General features: G+C 37.3%; 1 protein-coding gene across 1 annotated transcript in view; it reads right to left on the reverse strand.

Annotated features, from left to right (window-relative positions):
• Nucleotides 1-1,398: 1,398 nt before the first annotated feature.
• The window catches only part of LOC126331602 (uncharacterized), a 46,403-nt gene continuing 20,995 nt past the window's right edge, over nt 1,399-26,806 (reverse strand). The window contains exons 3-6 of the mRNA XM_049996506.1: nt 12,644-12,803; nt 11,791-11,946; nt 9,769-9,929; nt 1,399-3,931 (exon numbers count right to left, since the gene is read on the reverse strand). Coding sequence (XP_049852463.1) covers nt 3,575-3,931; nt 9,769-9,929; nt 11,791-11,946; nt 12,644-12,803 — 834 coding nt within the window. The 3' untranslated portion in view covers nt 1,399-3,574. The remainder of the gene's footprint in view (nt 3,932-9,768; nt 9,930-11,790; nt 11,947-12,643; nt 12,804-26,806) is intronic.

Here is a 26,806-nt window from a genome sequence, read left to right on the forward strand (position 1 = left end):
ATCAGTAAGTTATTCCGGATGAAACTGTTGTCCATAGTCATGCATTCTGATGGTAACAATGATACTACATAAACAAATCAGTTACAGAACACACATTCTTCAGGGAAAAAGCAGAACACTGCAGTCAGATTATTAGTTTTGCCATGTCTCACAAACAAACAAAACAGCTTTTATTAGAAACTGGCAACACTAAGATCACTGTCTGTGTACAAAACACATTCTGTCTTCAATGCCAGTCCTGAAAATATTTTACCACAGTGCTTCAAATGCTTGTGTGTGTGTGTGTGTGTGTGTGTGTGTGTGTGTGATATGGTTCCATTTGAATTCTTGGGTGTGATGCAGGAATTTTAAATAAAATATGTTTTAACTCAAATGCATTGGGCTTTCATGTGAAACAGAAAATCTTTTGCTACCACTGAAGTATATTCTGGCAAATATGTGAGCAGAAATTCAACCCATAAAAATGGGCAATACTTTAAAATTTTCGGTCATGAAATGTGATGATGTAACAATTGGCATAACATGGGGTATTTCAGTCACACAATTTAAATGACTGGTTGCTTGTAAAAGTGCAGCATACCTCAGTAGGCTTGGCGGAACAAACATTACAGCAAAATTCTGTAGCTGATACTCCAGTACAATGTGAGTAAATTACTGACAGTTATTGATCTGGTTTTAAAAATTTAATCCCACAATTTTGATTTACTCATCAATGATATCCTAACTATGTCTAGGCACATATTCCAGCCCCCCCCCCCCCCCCAAAAAAAAATCCCTTTGAATGTACACATTAAAAAAGCTGCAACACAAGGAATCAAGTGCTACTGAAAAAAATCCCTTTGAATGTACACATTAAAAAAGCTGCAACACAAGGAATCAAGTGCTACTGACATATAAACACACTTGCAACAGTGATAAAGTAAAATAAAATGACGGATGCACCAGTAAGATTAATGAAAATGACACTATAAAAATGTTGCACTGAGACAGACGAGGAAAAAGTGTGTTGTGTGTGAAAGAAACATTCTCCCATTACTACTTTATTTGGGTTTTTCTCCATGCCTCAAGTGCACCTAGATAGCTACCACACATTCCGTAAGAAATGAACTATTGACATGCTGAGTTCACCAAAAATTAATATGCCCTGGAAGTGTGAGAAACTGCCACTGTGAGGACACTATGTTTTATCACAAGACATTATAAAGTGACTCATCAATAGTTTTGATTACTCCTCATTTCTTCTCTCTTTTTTCTATTAATTTACATTCCTGTATGACAAATGTGTTGGAATGCTTACAGAATATTAAAAAAATTTCAATAATTTTCTATAACACATACAGATAGGAAAAACAAGGGTGCTAGGAAAACTCATCCACATAAATTCATTTCATCACACAATTCTGGCTTCATAATTTTACTCTCTGCTTTCAGCAAAAAATTATAAGCTAATTTTGGTATTTTTATAATTCTTAAGTACAATATCATAAATAAAAAACAAAACTCTGTGTACTGACATATATACAATGATTCAACACCAAAACCATGTATCTTCCAAGTGGGTACATTTGTATTTCAACCGAGTTGCACGTGATGGAGTGATCTCGAACCAACCTTGCTTACTTGCTGATGAAAATATTTCATGTGTTATTACCAATCAGGCTGGTGTTTAATAATTAAAACACACATGAAAATTAATCTTAGTTGAGAAATTGCTGTTTCAGAGGAAAAAAATAAAATAAAATAATTGCAAAGTATTGCTGATATTTGAATCTTAATGTTTACAATTTTCAGAACTCGCCATAAAATTACAATCACCATGAAAGATAACGTTTACAAGTGTAGCTGTAAATGCTGATTTCAACAGAACAGAGAAAAGACTGCAGGAATTGTGACAAACACTGGCAACCTATAATTACCATAACATTACTATTCTTATTAATATCATTATTCAGCTAGTCAATTCTAATTCTTTTTTTGTGTGTAATGCACAAGCTGTAGTGAAAGGCTTCTCAAATGTTTGACTGGAAATGTGAAAAGTGAAAACAGCAATGGTGTGTGTGTGTGTCTGTGTGTGTGTGTGTGTGTGTGTGTGTGTGTGTTCACACACATGAGCATGTAAGCATATGCGCATCCGGTCCACCACTTTTTTTTTTACATTAAAAATGAGAAACTACACAGAAACATCCCTGATTTGCGAGAAATTTTTGCAATGGAAGAGAGAGGGGGAAAGGGGGGGAGAGAGAGAGAGAGAGAGAGAGAGAGAGAGAGAGAGAGAGAGAGAGAGAGAGAGAGAGAGAGAGAGGGGGGGGGGGGGGGATACTTTGCAGCTTTTTTAGATATTAGATACAAAAAGATGTATCAGAACACAGGCAACATGTGATATTTTACTTATCTCACTTAACTTCCAATATTTTTACAATACACAAAGTGGACTGTATAAACTGCAATGTTTTGCTGTAAAATTACCAATGAAAATAATTTATTTACAACCTTTTTATCAAATATTATAATACGTAATGCAGGTCTATTAAGTGTAATGTTGCAGGTGGTTCTCAATATCTGATCTCTTAACAAATTCATATTCACTTGAACAACCAAAGAAATTTTAGGAAACGACACACAGCTCCACAATGTTATGTAACTGTTGAACATCACGACAACATGGTTGTAGCTGGTGCATCAGAAAATGAATTTTGTTTTTGCAATTGTTCATTTACATCAACTAGGATTTCGACTAGACCATTATGAAACATTTAATGTAACAACGGAATTGAAAAGCAATGTGTGATTTCATCCTGGCTGCAGGAACCGTTTTAATAATAATAATTATTATTAACTATTTAAACACACAAAACATGAAAAGTGGCTTTTTTTCAGACATTCACCTGAAAAGGAAATGGTAGAGTGAAAAATAATAATAATAATAATAATGGACATGCAGATAAAATACTAAGAATGCTGGAATGTATAGTACACACACAAAAATAATTACTACTCTTCATGCATCATGGTTTTCTTTCCGACTCCTTGCAATGCGTTAACAACTGCATAAGATGGGTTTCCAACAGTGAACATAAAACACATCCATTTTAATAATACAGTAGTGTGCAGCTCTGCACATGGCGCACAGTAGGGAGAAAATCCTCTGCTCCTTTACACCTCATTCACAACGTCCACCATATTCAAAATGTTAAAAAACTATCTGAGGAGTTTCATCATGCACTTTTCTGCACCACATTTTACACATTACATAAACCTATCAATCTGATGCCTGATGAAAGAAAAAATGACACTAACATTATGTACGGTGTATGTGACTGTTCCTTTTTACACCAATACGAGAAAGAAACTCAGGTAGAGATGTTTTGTTTTTGTGTGCTTTTTCTTTTACTTCAGTCTCTAATTTGATTTTATTTAGTAAGGTACTAAAAAAATCACTTTACTGTATACTGAGATAATGAAACCACAACGGTACATTTTCCCTTGATACTGTGATACAATTAGAAAAGTTTACTTATGATTTGTGACTGGAACACTGTCTTACTATGAGTTTCAATAAAATTATTAGAAAATATTATACTTGTGTCACTTTTCTTCTCCAATTTTCGTTTTTTTTTGCAGGAGGTTCTTCAAGACTGCTAGTCGTCTCATCTCCTTCCTCTGTATCTGCTTTAGAAATGCTTCCTCTCTTATTGTTACAAGCTACAATTGCTGTTGCAATTGCAGCAGAATCGTTCGTGCCTGAATCTGTGGTAGCAACCGAGTCATTGGTTGTTTCATCACAAAGAGGTCCTACAGTGGGTGTTGAGGGTTTGTCTAGTGAGTCTTCTGTGAACGATGTAGTAGTATCATCCAGTGCATCAGCAGGCCCAGTTAAGTTTTTTCCGTTAGTCGAGTCTTGCGTGCTTTCATCGGAACTATTTTCCGGGTCCTGAAACATATACATCACATTAGATTTCTTTACCTTGGCAATTTTTCCACCTCAAAACATGTATGACACACACACACACACACACACACACACACACACACACACTCTCTCTCTCTCTCTCTGTGTGTACTAAATGTTCTCAGACGCCCAGTAAAAAGTGTTTCTTCTTCTTCTTCTTCTTCTTCTTCTTCTCTCTCTTTTTTTTTTTTTTTGCTGTGCTCCTTTGTACAACACAACACAAAATAATTAATTATCTGCAAGTCTGTGCAACAGAGATGACTGAATCCGTAAAACAACTGTATAAATAGGTCAGCAATTTTACTGTTAAATCTATACATTCAATGCATATTTCTTTCCCCTACTGGCATTTCAAGCAAACACTGCACATCCTGCAAGTCAGAGGTCAGCATGAGGACAATAATATAACAAAAATGTCACATTTTATGTGAAATAACAGTATCCAACTGGGAACTAATTTTGTATTATCCTAAGCAATCAATAAACTGTGGTGAAACTGAATTATTATGCAACTAAAGTAAAGGTGTCAAGGTTGTTAAACATTTTTATGTGTGATTTTAAACCATTGTCTCTCTTATGAGAAAGGCTGTATTTTCTGATTTCTGCCAACACAGTTCTCTACGACGAAGATGCTAATAATGTGGCATCACAAATATACATACATTTGGGTGATGAAGTAATGTCACCAGTAGTCAACGGATGGCGGGGCAATGCTCTTTTACCTGCTTAGCTCTTAAGCACATGTCCGAGTTACCGCCAGTGCGGACACTCATGGTCTGTTGGTGTGTACTCTAGTTCCTGGTTTGAAAGGTTAACACAATCTCTCCAAGGAAAATTTCAACTTATCAGCACAAATAATCTGCATAAGATGAAACTGAAATATCTGTGGGGGTGTTGTAATATAACATAGACCAATTACATAATGAAACGTGTACAATGCTTCACAGTTGTTCACTCTTACCCTGCCCACAGGATGGGGAAAATCCATGCACCCTCCTAACACAGCTAACTGTAACAACAAAGGGAGAGATGAATTATGTAGTAGCTCATATCAGTACCAAGCTGCCAAAACAATACACAGAGTGGTGGGAACTAAGATTTTATTTTGTAAAAAAAAAAAAAGAGAGAGAGAGAGAGAGAGAGAGAGAGAGAGGCACACACACACACACACACACACACACACACACACACACACACACACACTGCTCATAGATCTGGCAGCAACCCTTAGAATCTCTTTACTTCCTGAGCTTGGTGTCATTTCTTACAAGGGAATAGTATTCAAGAATGAACCACCCAACAGTCTTATGAACAATATCTTTCGCATGTATCCGGCGCTTACCCAGAATTATTATCTGAAACCTGGATGTCCCATCAGTTTACTTACTAATAATTCTATGTATTGCTACAATCGCAGGGTACATACTTATCCTGGTATTGCTGTACTAACTTTTTCAACTACTTAAAAACACGGGCAACGAGCTGTTTAAGAATACTATGCCTTTGCTATGTAGATGAAATAGCCACAAATACAAGCTACATATGACAGTAAGCTTTCCAATTTAATTCTCATGGGATAATGGAACTGAAAAACTTATGTCAAATGAATGCTATTGGAGACCCATTTTTCATTGCTGCACACTTTCACATATCACAAATAAATGTTTCTTACTCTCACAATTAAAACAGCTCCCACCACAGTATGCACTAAGCAATAACCTAATGCAGTTTCAGCATATAATTAATTACTGGATATTAAGTGTTTAAAGGCTTTTCAGTTCGAAGTGTTTTATAACTTAATGATCTTCTGTGATTGTAAATGCATAAAGGCTTGAATACTTCTGCTAATGTGTACCATCCTCAGTCATCTCAACACTTGTTTGCACATACCTCCGGGTTTGAAAATTTACCCAATATTTAAAACCAAATTGTTCACTTGTATTGCTTTCCGTAATTACACCAAATTTCAGATGTATAAAAACCAATGAAATTTTGAAGAAATTTGGAGGAGAGCCTGAAAATAAAATTGTGACAAAAAAAATTAATTTTTCCATTTTGAATCAGTTTCAGTAGTTGAAACTGACACAGAACCAAAATGGAGTTATTCACCAAAAATTAGAGTAGACTTCTCAATTTTTGCTGAAGAAGGTCATGATCTGAAGGTCTCAGATCTTTGGTTGGGTGGTTGGGGGAGAGATGGACTAAACCACAGGGTCATCAGTCGCTTTTTCTAAATTCAAACAGGTTGTGGAGTAAAACAATTCCCCAAAGGAGTCTGGGAAGTAAAAAAGGTGGAAAACTAACTGGGAAACACAATGAAAAAGAAAATAAAAGAGGCAAGACAAAAGGGGAGAATGTGCAAAAATAAGAAAAAAGCAGTAGGAGGTATTAAAAGATTGTGGCAGATGGCCAAGGCTGCCTGATCGCAAAAAGAAAAAAAGGATGAGCCAGCAACTCTGCAACACACTAAAATCTCCACCCTAAAAGACAAGGTTAGAGGAACACAGGTTGGGAAAAGACGAACATTAAGGCAAACAAAAAAAAAATGTGGCTTTCAGAATATATACCAACTCTACCTTATTTGCAAAGTGCAACAGTAGCACTTCTTCACAAATAAAAAAAAACTTTCTGAAGACACATTTGAAAAAACAATTGTTCTGAAAATTAATGTATAAGCAATTAATCCCACATATGTTTTACAAAGAATTTGAGCAACAATGGTTTTTGGATTTATGCAGTGCTTATTTATGTAGTAACAGACCAGCAAAATGATAGTGCTTTTTTATGTAATCATTTATTTGCAGGAAATATTTCTCACTAGCACCTCACACAGAAGACTTCAAGGGTAGTCACTATGAAAACTGTGCTCTAGTCTGAGGGGTAGTTAAACAGTTTGTAATATGAAACCAGCAAAGTTTCTGGCATGGAAGTTCAGAACTTTCAAAGAACTTGCTCACATATAACTTAATGCAGCAGGAAAGTGGAGACAGGGGTTGTAATTGCATATTTGTTTATAGTTTACCCACATTCACACAGGATAGACAAATGACAGGAAGACACAATATCATTATCTGTATCAAACAAGAAAACTGTGCAAGAGAGAAATTAAAAGACAGTATCATTCAAAAAACCCAACCCAACACAACTAGTACATTTAAAATTCTCGAAAAAGGTTTTACGCTACCCTGATGATTTTCGTTGTTCACTGTTCCCAACTGGGCATGCTTGGGACCAGTTGTTGCAGGAACACTCCTCCCCCTGCTCCAAAAACCTTGCTTGGAGTCTTATCCCAACTTATTCTGCTGAGCCCTTACTGGAGAGTGGGAAGGCTTGAGAAGCAAAACCGGAAAGATCACACAGATGGATGTTACAATTTTGCAATGCACGGGGTAGACCTACACAGGATGTTATCTGGTGCTAGATTTTAATTTCGCACATGAACAGCTTCTAGATCCCCCCCTTTTCAGTTTTGATTCCAAGCGCCCCCCCCCCCCCCCCCCCCGAAATCTAAGACCACAAACGTTCAAAGATATGCGGGCGAATATTTAATGTCCTGCCTTTCCATATACCATGGATACCTAAAACAATAAATAGACTGAACAGTTTATTTTCACCACACCTTTTACTCCTTTACACAATCTGAAGGAACATCTGGTTGTTTTCACAGGTGATTCTGTTACTTCTTGTTGTTACTGGTAAGCAAAAGCTTTGTCCCAGTGTTCATTTGACTGTGGTTACATGTAAAACCTTCAAGATAGTCCAGATGTAATGGCTGACTAAGTAGTGAATGAAATTCAAACTAAAGTTTGTCTCACTAACATGTATAGTAATGTACATTGGTATGAAAACTTATGTTACTGGTAAAGGAAAATCAATTTTAATGCAGTCTGTGTAATGAAGCACATCACAAAGAAAAAAATGAGAGGGTAAATTGAAATAAGTTTGATAATGTATAAAATACATGTTTGACCATCAGCTGACAGGCAAGCATGCATTTTATACATTAGTTGACAACTGATTGCAGTCACCTTCCAAAAAATGTTCAGGATGGGATAAGACTGCAAGGAAGATTTTTAGAGCTGTAGGAGGAATATAATGTTGATGATGTGAATCCATTGGCATGTTTTAACACAATCAGTAATCTGTAAACAAACTGAAATGAATTTGGAGAATACATTTCAAAACAAATATTAATGATTGTACAAGACATGACTGAAAATTATATTTGTGGAAATTAAGCACTGCAAGGATTTGTCCACTTGATGGTAACAATTAAATCAATGTCATATTTTTAACTTCACAGTCAACACCCACCACAGTTGTAGAACTTCACATGCTAACAAGCTCTGCATATGGGTAGAGAGTGAAAGAACAGATGACAAGATAAACCGAACTAGTCAGGTTGTTTATGGCAACAAAAATTTAATTGTGATGATATTCTGGGAATAAATAGCATGAAAAGGAAAAGAAAGTAATATAGTAGAACATGGACTGGAAGAAAGTAATTAAATGGGCATCCATCTGGCAGAATTTTGTACGGACCACCATTTCATCATTGTTTAATTTCACAAACTCTGCTATACTGTTATGTAGCATTTCATGTCAAATTTACATCCACACACTACTGCAAAAAGCTAGTAAGAAGGAGTACAAATTTCTTGCAAAAATAAAAAAGACAAGTTAGTTATATACACCAGAACGAAGAACAGTAAGCTTTTCGTGACTTTGTCAAAGTGCGCAAAAATTAACAATGTTACTTGTGAAGTCAAGAAACTGTATAACTGGCAGTTTATATTCTACTCCAGAAGTGAATATAAAGCCTTCTGGGAAGTTACAATGATAAGACACAGTGTACTCTCAATTTATAATTTGCAGAAGAATGTCATTCTGCAAATGAAGAAATAATGTCACGTCTACAGGAGGTACTAGGCAAGTGCTCAAACATGTCTTGTAAGGGAAAAATGTAAGCCCACTGGCAACTGCTCCTATCAATCTACTTTAAACAGTTGTGACACCACACTCTTCAAAATCAGTTTGTTATTACGAAGTATTGTATAGTCTTCATCCCCAAGTTTTTGACACATTTTGCCGTTGGTGGGTGCTTGTACATGCACTGTGTTTTATAGTTGTAAATGACGCATTTTCTCCGTAACTTAAGTTTTACATTGGTGATTTCCTCTCATTTATGTTTTGCTGCAGCAGTATTATTCTGCAGAAGCAGGTTAAACTAACATTCTTAGTTAGAGTATCAGTTCTTACCACTCAAAATTATAAAAATTTAACTCAATACTAAAACAATGAAAAAATTCCCCAGCAGATTTTCCCCTTTTTTCTCCTAGATCAAAAAATTCCCACGTTTTTCCCAAATTTCCCAGGGGCATATACACCCTGAGTATAGGAATCTACTGTTCTATCATGTGCATCTGTTAGCTCGCCTATAGCAACCAGCAGTTGACCTGTATCTTCAGTACGGCAATGCACCTTTTCATCACTCCTAAACTGTATCAGATTGGATTGAGAGAAACATTTAATATGTAAGTGTGGTTGTCTGGCACCTCATTTCACCTGACCTAAATCATATTGAGAACACCTGGAAGGTCTTCAGCAAGATCAAACTCCACACATTATCGGGAGTTTTTGTTTTCGTGTGCTGCCTTGATAAGAAACGGACATGCCATCTGTAGTTGCAATACATATTCTGCTGTACAGTCAATCCTACATCAAGGGTAATGTGAAGAGCATTAATGAGGAATTATACAGGAGAATAAAATTATCACTGCACATAAATGATGATCTGAAATATGGCAAACAACATGTACCTGTGTTTTAAGAGTATCCCCATTTTTTTCTTCATGATTCGTAGTTCCATTTTCGTGTGGACCTGGTATCCCATCTAGAAGCTCTGGTTTCATTTCCGAAACAACATAGTGTGTCCATAGGGCCAGTTCTACTTGATGTGGATTCCAGGTACCGTTATTACCTGCAACAAAGATGTAATAGAAAGGTAACATTGAGTCACAAATATGGTACTTGACTGTTTTCTGGAAATTATCATACATGGTTAATTATGACATTTTTGCTCCTAAAATTCTTTTTTCCTTTGTGAATGTCAAATTTTTAAAAATATTTTTAAGATATTCAAATAACATATTTTGAAGGGCCACAAACACACTCCCTTTGAGTCATGTGACACCTGTGACTTTACTCGCTAGCATGGTGCTCCTATTGTCATAAAGCTCATTCACAACAATAACTTGTTTTGGAATTTACATTTCTGGGTTACAAATGGTTCATAGTACCATTCAGTACGTCTATAAAACTTCTGAAAAATTGTTTTTGAGTATTCCAAAGAATGAGAAGATGCATTAAATCTGGCTGAAACTCACTTGCAGAGATCCAACTGAGATAGTGACCACTATGTTTGTTTGTGTGAGGATAACATTGATATAAGCAAACATTCCATATGAACACATCACTTTTAACATAATAGATAGCATGCTGGACTGCTACTGTGACATTCACAACATCATTCGTTATTATTATTCATGTTCATTTTGCTTTTTGTACTACTGTCTTCTTACTTTATTCACAATACGGTTAGGTAATATCTATTTTCATCTATTAACTTCAATTTAAACCTGATCAATTTGAGATGAATCACAAGGATGGTGTTATAAAGCCGTAGTTCATACATGATATAACTCTTATTCTGCAGAATCTGGGAAATCATTTAACAACAATCGACTACATTATTCTTTCCAAACAAAGTGTTGTAAACAATTTGCCACTTTCAACTGTCTCCACTGAGACTGTTGTAAAGCTGTACAATTTTTACTAAAGAAAACCTGAACACTGTTTGGGATCTATGAGTAAATGTAATAAGACCAGGGAATTATAATACAGTGAAAGTTGGTCCCATTTAAGCACTTTTAAATCATAGAATTTTAGAATCAGTTACGTGTGCAGCAGAACAACAAACACTTTAAGGTTCTGTTGCATCAACTGCATATTTTACTTACAATTTCCTGGTGATATAATTAATGACCTGAAGGAATGGAAGAATTGTAATGTACAAAGGTGCTGAAGGCAAACTCAATGATGCTCTGCAGTTCCACAAGTGTTATTACGCTATCTGAAAATTTTAAAACAGAGGAAAGTAGTACCTCAAAAACAGTAGTAGCACTGGTAACAACCACAGTAGTTAACAATCAGATTGATCATCTGATTTTCTTTTGTTTTTGTTTTATTGGGCAGGCTCTCATAAGTTGCATGGTTGTTCAAGCAAATAATCCAGTTCCAGATTTCCTCAATGACAATTCTGTGGGTTACTGATGTGTCGCAGTACTTCTGTGCAGTTTTCACATGTCTTACTTCTGGCATACAAAAATTCCAGGTAGTTTTTGAAGAACGAAGAGACAATAAACACATCTACTTCTGGAAGGTTTTCACTATCAGCCTTCACAAAACTCCTTTCCACTGTTACAAGTTGTACATGTGTTTTCCATTACTAAATAACTAAACTGTGTCCAGAAAAAATATGGAAAAAAAATCACTAGAATTTCAGCTAACACTCCAACGCATGTTTAGCTTCGTCTTACTCCTAGCCTGTGACATCACTATAGCTTCAGCCAATAAAGGAGTGCTTGCAATCAATCATGTTGTCAAATCTTTAATTACACAAAAATAAGATTTTGTGTGAATACTGACCAAAAATGGTATTGGAATATTATAATAATTCACAATAATAAGGATCAAAACCATATTTTTAACAGAGAAAAATATCATACTGACAACAGTCACAAAATTGCTATTACGATAATGTTTCTCCAATTAACACGTACTTTCTTTATTCAGCCTTTCAACTGCATTCTGTATGTGTTGGACAAAGTTGAGGTACTCCTTCGTTGTGTAATCAATTCCTTCAATTTCAGGAATTGCCATTAGACATTCATCTGCCATAAAGGGAGCCTGGTCTGGAGCTACAGCTGCTAACAGAGCTATAACAAAAGCAAAATGGAAAACAGATTAGGGACAATTTGAAACATTAAATTAATGGGATGAAATTGGAGCAGAGTGCTCTAACTGTGACTTAGCTCAACACATTCTTTTTTAATAATTCCAAAGTGAAAAAATCCATAATACAGGAAAAAAGGAAAACAAAACAAGTATTTTGCACTAGGACAATCCTACAGGATCAACTCACCTCCCTGTATACATGCAAATGAGTCTATCAGTCATTACTCACAACTAAACAGAATGTTAAAAGTGTGAGTTGGGTTGGTTTAGTATGGATTAAAACCAGATTCGAGTACAAGAAATATTTGACATGTTTCAACCCACTACTGATTCTGCTGTTTGGTGTCCATTGTCCAACAAACAGAAACCAATACCGTCACAGTTTTTCTTTCTCCAGTAAACTAACAGTAACTAGTTCTTACATAAGATGCCTCTTTTTTTAAATCCTCTCTATACTGCTTAAGGAAATATTTCTTGTGCAGCAATAAGTCACCATCTTCTCACATGACTTTGGTGAGAACTAAAAACAAAAACTTAAACAGACTAATTTGTGGAACAACTTCTAGGACTGAGGGAGGTACATATTTTGACATTTTTGTTCGACAATTCTCATGCATAAGACACAAGGAGATGAAGAATGGTATCTCACTAATCTAAAGATTGACTAAAAAAATATACCTGAGGCCATTGTTGTCCCTACCCCCTTCAAGTTACTCAATGTCGTAATTGCAGACTCGAGATTAGGCAATTTCCGAAATGCCTTTCTGGTTTCCAGCATGACAGCACGTGGAGTGTTAACTTTCACCAGATATGACAGTTGAGGGTAGAATTTTCCCCGCTAAAAGAAAAAAAAATGACATATAAAAGTATGCATATTACATGGCATGCAGAAGTTGTATAGTTTCATGTAATACATTAAAAAAAAATAAGGGAACACATTGCATCTTTGCCACAAACCCAAGTGCACTTTCACTTTAAAACACTGCAAATGCTTGTGGTATTTCTAAATACATTATTTCAATGTTCCTCCATTTACAATGCATGGAGGAGGGAGGGAGGGACAGGGAGAGGGATGGAGGGGCAGGGAGAAAAAAATTAAAATTTAATTACCGATGAACCAAAACAACACTATTCCTCAACAAAATTGCCAAAAATTATATGTTCTTAATCACAATTTGTTTGGAACTAGAAACTTTTTATAGTCAAACCTATTTTTTGGTATCTTGTATCAACCAAAAATAGAAACTACACTTCAGTGTTCAACTTCTTTAACACTACAGCAACACTCAAGTAAATGAATAGGTGCTTACCCAATTCAACTTCCTCTTGGGAATGAATCAATAGCAGCCTTAAATGTCATAGGATAGGTACTGGTAGAATGAAATACTTTTGGATTGAAGGAGACCACTCACCAAAAAAACATGACTCACTGAGTCATTGGTAGTGACGCGCGCGCACACACACACACACACACACACACACACACACACACACACACAAAAGAGAACCTGCTAGATTTTGGAGTACTCTCTCTCTCTCTCTCTCTCTCTCTCTCTCTCTCTCTCTCGTGGTCTACATAGATGGTGCCAGATAGACATACCGGCCAGGGCTGCATTTCAGCAAGTGGACTAGGTTGTGTTGAGTGGGTGGGGTTGGTAGTGGGTGAGAGGCAAGAAGTAGGGAGAGGGGTTGGAGTGGGTATCTAGCAGATCGGGGGGAGGGAGGGCGTGCAGCTGGTTTGCGAGCTAGTAATGTGAGAGGAAGGGGTGAGAGATACACAGGCTAGACATGTGATGCACGGTTAACAGAGCTGGTATGGAGCACCGCACACTGAAATGATCTGGGGACATGAAATGGGAAGAGCTGAGAGGGTGGCAGAAGGGGATACTGTTAGCAGGAGGGTGCAGGGACTACAGGTTTCTGGAGATTGAGGTCAGGACGATTATGCGAGCAAAGGATGTGTTGCAAGGATAATTGCCATCTATGTAGTTCAGAGAAACTGGTGGTGAGAAAAAGGATCCTAGTGGCTGGGATGTGAAGCACCCATTGAAACTGAATCTATTATGCTCAGCCACATTTAGTGTCACTGGTTGATCAACTTTGTTTTTGGCAACAGTTTGGTTGTGGCCATTCATCCAGGTGGACAGCTGGTTGGTACTGGTGACATAAATGCTGTGCAGTGTTTGCAGCAGAGTTAGTGTATGACATCGCTGCTTTCACAGGTGACCCGGCCGTGATGGGGTAAGATAAACCTGTGACGGGGCTGGAGTATGAAGTGCTGGGATATGATTCTTGTGGCAAGGAGTTGGCATAGGGATGGACTAGGATGCTGGGAGTAATTGAATTGGCGTAAGTTAATCCCTGACGGGCTGAGTGTGGCAGCTTCACAGACCTACCTCAACCAATAACTTAACACTATTTTGTAAACATCTCTATGGCAAAGCCTCCTATTGTCATAGCTCTATACATGGCTGCTGTTTCAGCCTGCAGCTGTTAGCACTTCGCAGCTGAAAGCTGACAACATCAGTACGAGCCGTCGGGATCTTCTTATGCCATCTCAACTACAGGCTGAGTTGGTGACAGAACACAAATTTAGTAGAGGTGAGAAGGATGTTGGGTAGGATGTCCTTCATTTCAGGGCATGTGAAATATAACAGCCTGATGAAGGACGTGGTTAAGCTGTTCCAGCCCAATGTGTGATATTATTGGGTGATGAGAGGGGCACTAGGTCAATTCTTGAGGGCAGTGACAGGATCGGTGGCGTTTGTGGATACCTGCCTGTGAAGGCCTTTGGAAGACCTTCGGCCTACTGGGCAAGAGAGTTATCGTCACTGCCGATATGTCGTCCATGGGTGGCTAGTCTGTGTGGGAGGGATTTTTTTCGGGTGGATGGGATGGAAGCCATTGAAATTCAGGTACTGTTGATGGTTAGTTGCTCTAATGTGGACAGATATGTGGATCAAGCCATCAGAGAGGTGGAAGTCCAGGAAGATCACACGTTGGGTTGAGGAGGGCTAGATGAAGTGGGTGGAAAAGGGGTGTTGAGGTTGAGAAGGAACGAAGGTAAGGTGCCTTGACCATGCAATAACAACATGAAGCTATTGTCAATGAACCAGAACCAGACTTGGGGCTGGTAATTTAGGGAAGCTACGAAGAGTCCCTCGAGATGGCTCATAAACAGATTAGCATATGAGGGTGCCCTGCAGTTGCCATTGATTTATAACTTCTCCTTGGACAGAAAAGTAGTTGTGAACCTGGACATAGTTGGTAAGGTGTATAAGGAATGAGGAAGTGGGTTTGGAGTCCAAACGCTGTTGGGACGGGTAGTGTTCGATAGTGTCAAAGCAAGGGGTATGAGGGATGTCTGTGTATAGAGAATTGGCATCAACAATTATGAGTAGAGATCCAGGAGGTAAAGGGGTGGGGATGACAGAAGTTGGAGAAGGAAATGATTAATATCTTTGGAGTGCAACGATAGGTTCTAGGCAATTGGTTGGAAGTGTTGGTCAATGAGAATGGAAATTCTTTCAGTGGGCAGCTACTATGGTGCATCCAAGATTATTGGGTGGGAATTTTGGTGAGCATGTTGACAGTGGGTGTGCGGGATGTTGTTGGGGTGAGGAGGGAGGTGGACTCAGGGGAGAGGTTCTGGGAAGGGCCCATGGATTACAATAAGGAGTGGAGGTTATATTGGGCTTCTGGGATGAGATGACTATGGAAGAGCTTGTAGGTGGCAAAATACAATGTTCCATTAAAAACATACTATAGGAAATCATAGGGGTCCCATCATCATAAATGTTGACATTAAAAAGGGTTCTGCTTCTGAAAAAGATTGAGACACACTGTCATACTTATGTCAATAGATGGCACTAATTATATATCAATAGATGGTACTAATTGTAAGTATGTGAAATGGGGCCTATAATGCAAACATGACCTCTTTGCACCTGTGATTTGTATGTTTCAGAGAACCTATATAAAGCAAGAAGCTGATAAAATTACCCATAGTTTGAAAGCATGTGACTGGTGATGAAAGTGTTGATAAAAACAGTGAAAACTATTTATTTAAATGAAGATCCAGAAAGAAGCAATCACAGATTTTTTCACAACAAAGAAGCAGATTGTGGTACACTATCAAAAAAATTGTTACACTAAAATGACAAAATGAGCTCTATTTAGGAAAGACGAGTGAAAAACTGTGGCCATGTAGCTAATAAATCCTAATACTCAATTTTACAACATTAACCCTACTGTTCTGTTTGGGTCTACAAACCCAAAATTGTTATAACTTTTGTTTCTCATCATTTAAATACCAAGGTAACTTTATGAAATTCGGTGACTTTGGGCAAAAATGTATAAGCAACACACACATGAAAATACTATAAAATATTTTACGTAGTTTGGACATAAACCACAATGAAATGTGTGATGTTCAAGCCATAATGACCCAACATAGATATGCTGAATCATTTGAATCTTTACTGTTTCTGCTCAATTTGAATTGTGACAACACCACAATCGGATCAGTGACTGAGGAAGAAGAATTAGAAAATTCCTCCACAGATGATGGAACACTTTCCAATCTTCCAGTGTCACATCAATAATGCATCTAAAAGCACAAGTTCTGAAGACAGTGACAACACTAAAAACTGTATATAATTGTGTACAGTCTTTTCTTTATACTAATGGGAATATGGAATGGCAGTTACACCTACCAGCATAACATGACCGCCTATCAGCTTAAAATGCCATCAAGAGTACCCCAAGAGTTACCAGGTATCGAACCAATTGAATAAGTGATGTAAGAAGTTCATTTGAAGTAGCATTTTGTACGGTGCTTCAAAATGAAACTACAGATATATTGAGCACAGAGGGGCACCGAGTATATGGTCGACAACTGACTAATATTGATGATTCTGTTTTTTCATGTGTACTTATGACTACAATTCCTCGTGGGCTTATTTCAACCACATGGGGACTCTACAAAATGTTTGGCGATAAGGATACGGGGCGGAATATATTTCGAGCAACCACATTCAATAAAACATTCTGCAAGGCATTTTGTGTCCTGTGAGAAATCCATTAGAGAGAAAATACGAGATATTTATAGAATTGTTGCAATTTGTAGTATTTTAGAGACATGGGTAGAAGTCCTTTCCAAACTCTGTACTGTATTTACCCAATTGTAAGATGAGGTTCTCTCCTAAATTCATATTTAAAAAACAGGGTCATCTTATATTTGCAGATTAAAATATTGCTGCGGAGGTCAACAATTCACATTGTTTAATGGAGTGATTTTTATTTACAGATGAAGCTTTGAATATTGAGGTCACATGCAGATTTATTTTGAAGCATTTGGAAGGCAGGTCTATACAAATGATATTCATAATAGAGGTTCAAGATTTCTTGATACAACAATGTGATTGATGCAGTATTGACGTTGCTCGAACAATCATGTGACATTTGACTCACATGGTGCTGTGCAAGGGATACGCGACAAACTATGAAATAATATATTAAAAACCAAGATTCCAAGACTTACCAAGCGGGAAAGCGCCAGTAGACAGGCACAATAAAATAACACACACACACACACACACACACACACACACACACACACACACACACACACAAAATTTCGAGCTTTCGAAACCGGCAGCTGCTTCGTCAGGAAAGAGGGAAAGAAAGGAAAGATTAAAGGATGTGGGTTTTAAGGGAGAGGGTAAGGAGTCATTCCAATCCCGGGTGAAATAAACACTACAAAAACCTATTGCGCTGCTTAAAATGTGACAGTTCAGTGAAACACAGGAGGAAATAGCACTAAATTCTATTATCTTACAAACTACTGTTGTATTTGAACAGATTTGCAATACAAGTTCTCGAATACATATAGTTACCATGACAAACATTAATACCGCTTTTTAAGTAAAGCTAACATTCCTAAGCAGAAATGTCGTCCTTCAAAAAACATTACTTTATTCTTAACCAAAATCAATATCTTAATTATGAGAGACTGTACTGATTTACTAAGTGGGTTGCAAACAGGAAATTCGGTTGCATAATAGAATACTGGGTAGAAATGTTACCTGCTTGAAGTTTTAAAAAATGGAGAAAATTAATCCTGAATGAAATGTCCAACAAAAGAAATAATTCATATTACATTGACTGTAACTGTTGTTAGAAGAAATTACAGTGGAACACCAGTTGTGAAGATAGTACCATCAGACGTCAGTAAATCACGGGACAAGTGAAAGTTCGAGAATTAGAATGAATGGCGATTGTGATCTATTTTTGCATTAGCTGTTGTTGTTGTTGTTGTTACACATGACTTGTACCCTAGTAGATACTGCAGTCCGTGTTTCACAATTGCTCCAGCATAGCACTACAGAAGGGTTGGTGAAGGAATGGTAATACCAGCTCGGTTAAGAAGTGCAGGGAGGGAAGTGGTGTGCAGGCAGTAAACTACATCACGTTGCCAACCATGAGAATCTATACCGTGTACTTTGGCTGTTTAGGAATGTTATGTTTAAAATGAAGTTTGCCTGAATCCATTTGTAGTCAGAACTGAACTGACTTTAAAATTGGACAAATACTCAACAATAGTATTCATTTCTGCAGGAGACTGTAAAAGTCTACATAGAGACCAGTAGTTTACTTAATTTTTTTGTGCTACCATGTTATTGACTTTCACCATAATGTATGACAGGAATGAAAGAGGGTGTGTCAGCCTGTCCCAGTCACTAGTTCTACACAGCCAGTGCGAGAGCAGTGGGAGGGCGATTTTTTTTTCGAAGTAAGTGATACAGTAACATTCTCAATCAGTATAGAAGCAAAATCCAATATGTATTTAAATAAAAACAGCAGTGTTTTCAGGTCCTACAGTAACTACAACCTTAGAAATAGCAACTAAACACTTGTGAAGACAAAGATACAAATTTCACAGCTGTACCATTAGGATGATGATTAAAAATAGTGACATCACAGGATTAGTAAGTAAAAAATGTAGAAAATAAAGTGGTCTGCAAAGTAATGCAAACCATTTCTTTTGGGATCAAAATATGGACTATGTGACAACAAATCTTCATACATACTGAAAAACCCTAATTTATACAGGAAAGGAGAGTGGAGTGGAAGGGTAACAGAAAGAAAGAGTTGGGGAATGAGTGACCTTGCTACTCTCACTTTCTGGGTTGCAAGGTCGGAGTATCACATATGACAATTTTTCTACGTCATGTTATTTGGGACAGTTTCTCCTGAAAATGAAACTTAACAATTTGGGACACTACATGGAAAAATAAAACAGCGTTTCTACAAAATATGAACAACAAGGAGGTTCATAGCTGTTCATTTTGCTTCATAAATGACACTGCCATGGTCAGTTACTTTAACAGGAATAAGGATGTTGTACTGCCGAGCACATTCCACCATGACGAATCCAGTGACAGGACTGATAAGAAGCCAAAAATTTATTTCAGCTCATCATCATCAAATTGTCATCTTTGCCTGTCATGGTGCCCATCACTTCCTCAGTTTCTTCTCCCAACTGACTTAAATCTTACATGAATTTTAAAATCCTATATGGAAAAGCAATCATTTTCCATACACTATTCTGAGATGTTCATTCCAGTCCTCTTATTTTTGTTGTTAAAGGATTGAGGATACTAAATATATTCAGTATTTTCCTAATTTTCTGATTTCGAACTGTCAGCTCTTGTGCAACCCTTTACTGCTCTCAGAAACCTCATCTCTGTTGCTCGTATGCAACTTTTTTGACATTTACTTTGAATTAGAATTAAGCTAAAAGGGGCTGTCAGCATGCTAGATCAATTAACATGTACATATACAAGCAAAAACAGAACCAATAAGTAGGCCATGATGTTCCTGCTTATAATGCATATGTCTTGTTTTTCAGGCCAGACCTACTAAACATGCATGCTGCAAGTTATGTCCAGTAAGCAATGACAATAAAACAAATTTATTGCGCAAAAAATATAATAAACATGTTTGCAAAACAAATCACCTACTTGTGTCCAAACTGTAATTGGTAAGAACAAAAGCTAGAATATGAAAGTTAATGTTTTGAAAAATAGCTGCCTATGCTGAAAACTAACTGTTGTTTCAAATTTATTCTACGAGACATTTTCTTAAATAAAGTTCTGTGTATTATTATTATTATCATTATCATTATCATTATCATTATTATCATCAAAACAATGTAATATAACAATGTTAAAAACTGTCCAAAACTGAGTATTGGTGCAAGTTTTTGGAAGTATACAGTAGTTGAGATCAGTATAAAGACATGGATTTTGTAAGAAAATTAAAATTGTCATTTGGAATAGTTGTGCACAGTGTGTCTGTAATAGTATGAAACCCTGTCGATTGGTATTGCATTTGATGTCAGTAATACAGTATATACCAAGAACTCTGTATAAAAGCAGTTGGCTCTGTGTCGTGTTTAGTGTATGCATACATGCCTTTACTGCAGACAGGAGACAGACTTCAGTAGTGACACCACATGTTGTGGACATAAACTGCCATGGTGACAATGCATATGGAGAACTGTTCTCATGTGATCACAAAGCAGAACTCCGTGCTTACAAGGAAACGGGACACTAACTGTCAAATGGCCAAGAAGTTGAACCAATCTAGAGTACAGTGTTGGTAATTTTGTTGGATTGGGCACACAATATGAACAGAACAGAAAATATGAGCAACACAGAAAATTGTCAAAGGCATCAAAATAGTTATTTCTGCACAAAGTAAGGGCCACAAATTGTTACTCTTCTCAACTTGCTACTAATTTACATTTGCCAGTAACTGCCAGATGTGTATGACAAATTTTGTCACATGACAAATATATTGCATTCAAAAACAACTGCGAAAACCTACTCTAATACCCAAACAAACAGGCTGGATTGCAGTTTGCTGAAAACCATTATGTCACAAAATTCAGAATGGAATAAAGTGATCTTCAGTGATGAGAAGAAGATTAATTTAGATGGGCCAGATGGATTCTAATATCATTGGCATGATCTGAGAACAGAGCAGCAGGTAATAATGAGCAGACAGAAATTTGGTGGAACTATCATAATTTGTGCAGCCTTCTGTGGTACAGGTAAAGTGCGCATTGCTTGGCTGAACAATATAATGAACTCTAATGATCACACTGAGGTGTTAAGGACAGGACATAATAGAAAGTGTAAGGATGTAGGGGGCAAAAGTCTTAATGTTTCAACAAGATCATGCATCTGTGTCTTGTTTCTGTCACAACCAAAACGTGGTTTGAAGATAAAGATATCAATTTCTTGTCCTGAGCTGCACGTAAGCCGAATATGAACCCTGAGAAAACCTTGGGGACTACTTGCAAGGCATGTTTATCACAATGGAAGGCAATATGAGGCCTTATGGGAGCTGAAAAGAGTGATATGAGAAAAGTGGGGAGGTAATTAGGAAGAACCAAAGTTGGACGAAGGAAACTGAGTCTTTATACCAGTTTCCATTCAGGAAACTGCAAATTCATGTTATGAAAGAGACTATGTAATTCTGTCATGACTTCTTATGTCTCATATGTATCTACTACCTTCATAAGACATTGTACCATTATTTTCGTACGAATCCTGCCTTTATACCAATTTCTACTACTGTATTAATGTCAGGACATATTGACCCTACCAGTACCACTGCACAGTACAATGATCAGGAAAGCAGGATTAAAGCGAACATAGATTTGCTAGTGTTATGATGTCTGGAACAAAATCCTTAAAAAAATCCATATTATTTACAAATATCTCATGACATCTTATTTAAGCATAACTTCTCCACAAGCAAAATTCATTCAAAATATTAGCTGAGGGCGTTGCCTACTGAGGCAGTGGCAAAGTATGTTGGTTTCCTGTAACAAATGATAAATTACAGGCATACTTCACTGTCATGTCTCGGCTGTTTCTCTCTTCAGCCATTTACCTTTAAGTACAGGTCATGAAGATGATAAGGGTTGCCGAAATAATTCCACTGAGAAGGCTGATACCCACTTCCAGGTATTTTCACATTTTTGCTGGTTGGCCAGAAACAGTTGTTCCACAACCACGTAAAATGTTGTTCCACCCAAAAGTCTGTACTGGCCAAAAGGCAGATGAAATACAAGGACAGGCTTTCCCATTCCCTGTATAATCCATTAAAGATAGTCAGGTCTGTTATTGATACATATAAATTAATCTCCTTTTTATTATGATTACTACTACAATGTGAAAATATGGGACAATGAGAAAGAAATAATGACATGCTCATCAAAGTTGCAGCAAGCAAAGAGGGTGATTTGGAAATGTGTTGGGTGTGTTAGGGAAATGAAGAACTAATCACAGGTAACAGCTCTCCCAACTTGTTCACAAGGCTAGGTGGAAAAACACACACCGTAGGGACTGTACAGCCAGCAGGGGGAGGGGGGACATAACTCAATCCAATGCAACTGCCTAAGGAGGGAAAGCTAAGATGGGCATTAGCCAAAAAATATTCTTCGTGTGTTATAGGCTCATCAGAAATGTACACCCACTTTCTGAATTCTTAAGCGTAATTAAGATATCCAAAGGTACAAAACAAAGACGAACAAAGCTCAACTTTAACTGTACCATATATAATAATCAAATAATGGGATGAGCTGACAAGCAAGACCAGTATTTATCTTGGGCAAAACAATATTAACTTTCTTCTCTGTAAACTATCAAGAAAATAACGCACTGAAGTAAAATGGGCAAGTAAAACAAGTAGAAAGATTTACATGTTCAGAAAACTAGATACAAGAATAAATCATATCACAACACAGTGGAGGGACAGGAGCATGTGGATGGACTGTGGATGAAGTTTTGAGATAATGACTGAAGAACCACTGGATACATTTGGACCGAACAGAACAGTCCAGGATCAGAGGGACCATTCCATGGTATACAGCATGTGTTTTTAAGAAAAAAATATCTGAAGAAACAGCAACTACTGCACAAAAGAGGTTTAATAAAATCTGCTTTTGATATAGATACGATGAATTAAACATATTTGGCTGCGCAAATGGCAACAAGTGAAGCCTTCATCAACTATTGTAGCAGAATCTTAGCCAAAGACATCTCACAAAACTAAAAGAAATTCTGGTTATATGTAAAGGCTATCAAATAGTACTGTCCAGATATTCGTGAATGAAACAAATACTGAAACTGAGGATAGCAAAGTAAAAACATAAATGCTAAATTCTGTTTCCAAACACTGCTTTGTAAAGAAAATTCCAGAAGTACTGCCTAATTTTCATACTGCTACGACAATAAGTGACATGGATACCAGTTCTCAGTGGCACTGGGCCCGATGAAATCTCTTATCAGATTTTATGCACAATTTGCAGCTGGGTCACCCCTTCTTTGAAGCATGAGATATAGTGCAGGCTGTTAGTAATAAACTGAGCCCAGCATCTGGAAGAAAAACGTCATACCCAACTAGAAATGAGGAGCAGGAAGTGATCAACAAAACTACTATCCAGTATCATTGGCACCCATCTCTTGTAGAATCTTAGACACAATCTGAGCTCTAACAGAATGGGCTCCTCCATGGCAACCTACAAGGATTCTGAAAAAACTGGCCATGTGAGAACCAACTGGCACTTTTCTCACATGACGTCCTGAAAGCCATGAATCAAAGCAGGTCAGGTAGATGCAGTATTTCTTAACGCCTGTAAAGCACTTTACTTACTATCAATGCTTATTAATTAATAACAACCATATGGGCATATCAAACCAAAATTATATTGGATTTAGGATTTCTTGGAAGGGAAGAGGCAGCACGTTTTCTTAGACGGAGCATCACTGACAAATGTAGAAGTACATGCACACCTCATCCAGGGAAATGTCTTGGAACCCTTGTTGTTAATAGAATACATTAATGAGCTGACAAACAGCATTAACAGTAACCACAGACATTTTGCAAATTACACAGTTATCTATGCTTAATTAGGCCTCTTGTGTGAACAAATATACAGTAGGTTTTAATAAGCTTTTTGAAAGATGTCAACTCATTTTAAATGTTCAGAACTGAAAAACTGTACACTTTACAAAGAGAAAACATGTAATGTCCTATGACTACAATATCAATAATCACAATCATAATCAGTCAACCGGAGTATAACTAATCCGTAGGGAAAAGCAATACACTCTACTGTAGATAAGCAAGTGACAAACATCAATTCTTCAATTCTACATCTGCATCTATACTCTGCAAAACCACCATGAGGTGTACGGAAGAGGGTACGTCCCATTGCATCAGTTATTAGGGTTTCATCCTGTTCCATTCACGTATGAAGTGTGGGAAGAATGACTGTGTGTGTGTGTGTGTGTGTGTGTGCGCGCGCGCGCGCACAGTAACTATTCTAATCTTATCCTCACGAACCACATGTGAGTGATATGAAGGAAGTAGTTGTGCATTCTTAGAGTAACCGTTTAGACCCAGTTCTTGAGACTTCCTTAATATTTTTTGGGATAGTTTATGTCTGTCTGCCACTTTAGTTCCTTCAGTATCTCTGACACCCTCTGATGCTGCCCTCTGTTTACGTTTAATATCCCACATTAGTCCTACCTGGTACAGGTCCCACACACTTCAGCAATTTTCTACGGTCAAATGAGTGATTTGTAAGCAACCCTTTTTGTAGGCTGATTGTACTTCTCCAGTGTCCTACAAATAAACCAAAGTCTACCACCTACTTTACTCACAACTGAACCTATGTGACCATTCCATTTCATGTCCCTACACAGTGTTACACCCAGGTATTTGTATAAGTTGGCCAATTCCAACAGTGACTCACTTGTATTTTAGTAATAGGACACTACATTTTTTTCGTTTTGTGAAGTGCACAATTTTAAATTTCTGAACATTTAGAGCAAGTTGCCAAACTCTGCACCACATTCAAAACTTATCAATTTATGCAGCTTATTTCAGACAGTACTTCATTATAGATAGCTGCACGATCCACAAAAAGCCTGATTTTACTTTATTATTTTCTGCATGGTCATCAGTACGTAAAATGAGCAGCAAGGGTTCCAACACACTTCCCTGGGGCACACCTGAAGTTACTCCTACATCTGACGGTTACTCTTCGTCCAAGATAACATGCTGTGTCTTCCCTACCAAAAAGTTCTCAATCCAGTCACAAATTTCACTTGATACACCATATGGTCATACTCCTGACAATAAGTGCAGGTGCGGTACAGAGTCAAATGCCTTTTGGCAATCAAGAAACATTGCATCTACTTGATTTCCTTGATCCAAAGGTTCCAGTATGTCATGTGAGAGAAGTGTAAGTTGGGTTCTACATGATTGAAGTTTTTGAAATCCATGCTGGTTGGCATTGATGAGGTCATTCTGCTCAAGATACCTCACTATGTTACGAGCTCAGAATATGTCTAACAAATTAACGACAAGGATTTTGGTGGATCACTTCTACCACCCTTTTTGTAGATGGATGTGACTTGCATCTTTTTCCAAGAACTGGGCAGAGTTTTTTTGTTCGAAAGGGTGTATACACAGACAAGGGGGAAAAAAAAATAAAAAAATAATAATAAAAAAATTCCCAGCTTTTTCTCAGATTTCTCGGTTAAAAATACAGTTTCTCCTGGGTGAACACACACTTTTTACATGTTAAATGACAGTAGAATTTCCCTCGGAATTGTGAATCTTAACAATTTATTGAATGGTTACATTTGTATATACGGCACTTTAAAAAAACAAAACTCTCGGAAAAAAATCATGTTTTGGAAAGATCTTTGATGGGCAGCAACATGTATGCTGCATATTTTCGTATTACGAAAGTATAAATTCGAATTCCACCAAACACCGCATGTTACTTTCCAAACCATAGAAATCGGGATTGTGATGCACTTTTGTAAGCCAGTCATAGTTCATGTCTCGTGATCTCGCCAGCCGATGACAGAGGATATTGAGACCAAAGGACACGTGATGTACTCAGCCAATAGCAACATCACTGTTAAGTAGCGCGAATACACAAACAGGAAAAGTTATACTTAGTGGTGCTATTAGAAAAGCAAAGCTTTCACATATTGCAAGAGACACTAAGATTTCATATATAACGTTGAGCTTTTTTGTGTGTTACACTTTAGGATATATAAAACAAATGTGGCAGCAAAATTTTTATTTGAGTCCAGTGACTTGTCCTTGAAGTTTTCCACAAATAAATTAGTTACCAGAGGGGAGACAGGGCATCCCGTAGTACTAAATCACTTTGCTCATAATAATGACATAGAGGTTTGATCTTCTGGGCTTGAAATTCTTCTAATTGGCTCGTCACCAAAGAGTTGATTTTTAAATGAGAATGAAACGCTCCGTTATTTAAGAAATTCATCGTACATTCTCCCACATAGTCCAACTTGCGTAAAAGGAAATTTAGTTTTGAAGTAATGCTTTTCAAACCATCATTCGCGATATTTTCCCGTGGCATGTTAGAAACAGGTTCGTTCCAGTAGTTGTCAGAGAGAGGAGATAACAGGCACCACCGCACTTGCACAGCTACAATGACACAGGAAGCAAAAAGTTCATATGTGTAAAACATTGAAAGATCTTACATTATGTCATAAAAGAAACAAGACACCAGAGGATACTCCAAAAGCATCGGAATTTTGTGAACCATACTGAAATTGTGCACATTTAAATTGCGTACTTAAAGTGCACATTTGTATGTCTAGATTTCCAATGAAGTAGGCCTCGACCTCATGATATGCTTTCCAGTGTGGTTTTCGGGATGTAAGTTCGTCACATGTTTTGCTACATGAAAAATAGAAATGTCGCTGTCTAATA

This window comes from Schistocerca gregaria, chromosome 2, assembly GCF_023897955.1.
Source record: "Schistocerca gregaria isolate iqSchGreg1 chromosome 2, iqSchGreg1.2, whole genome shotgun sequence".
Lineage (NCBI taxonomy): Eukaryota > Metazoa > Arthropoda > Insecta > Orthoptera > Acrididae > Schistocerca > Schistocerca gregaria.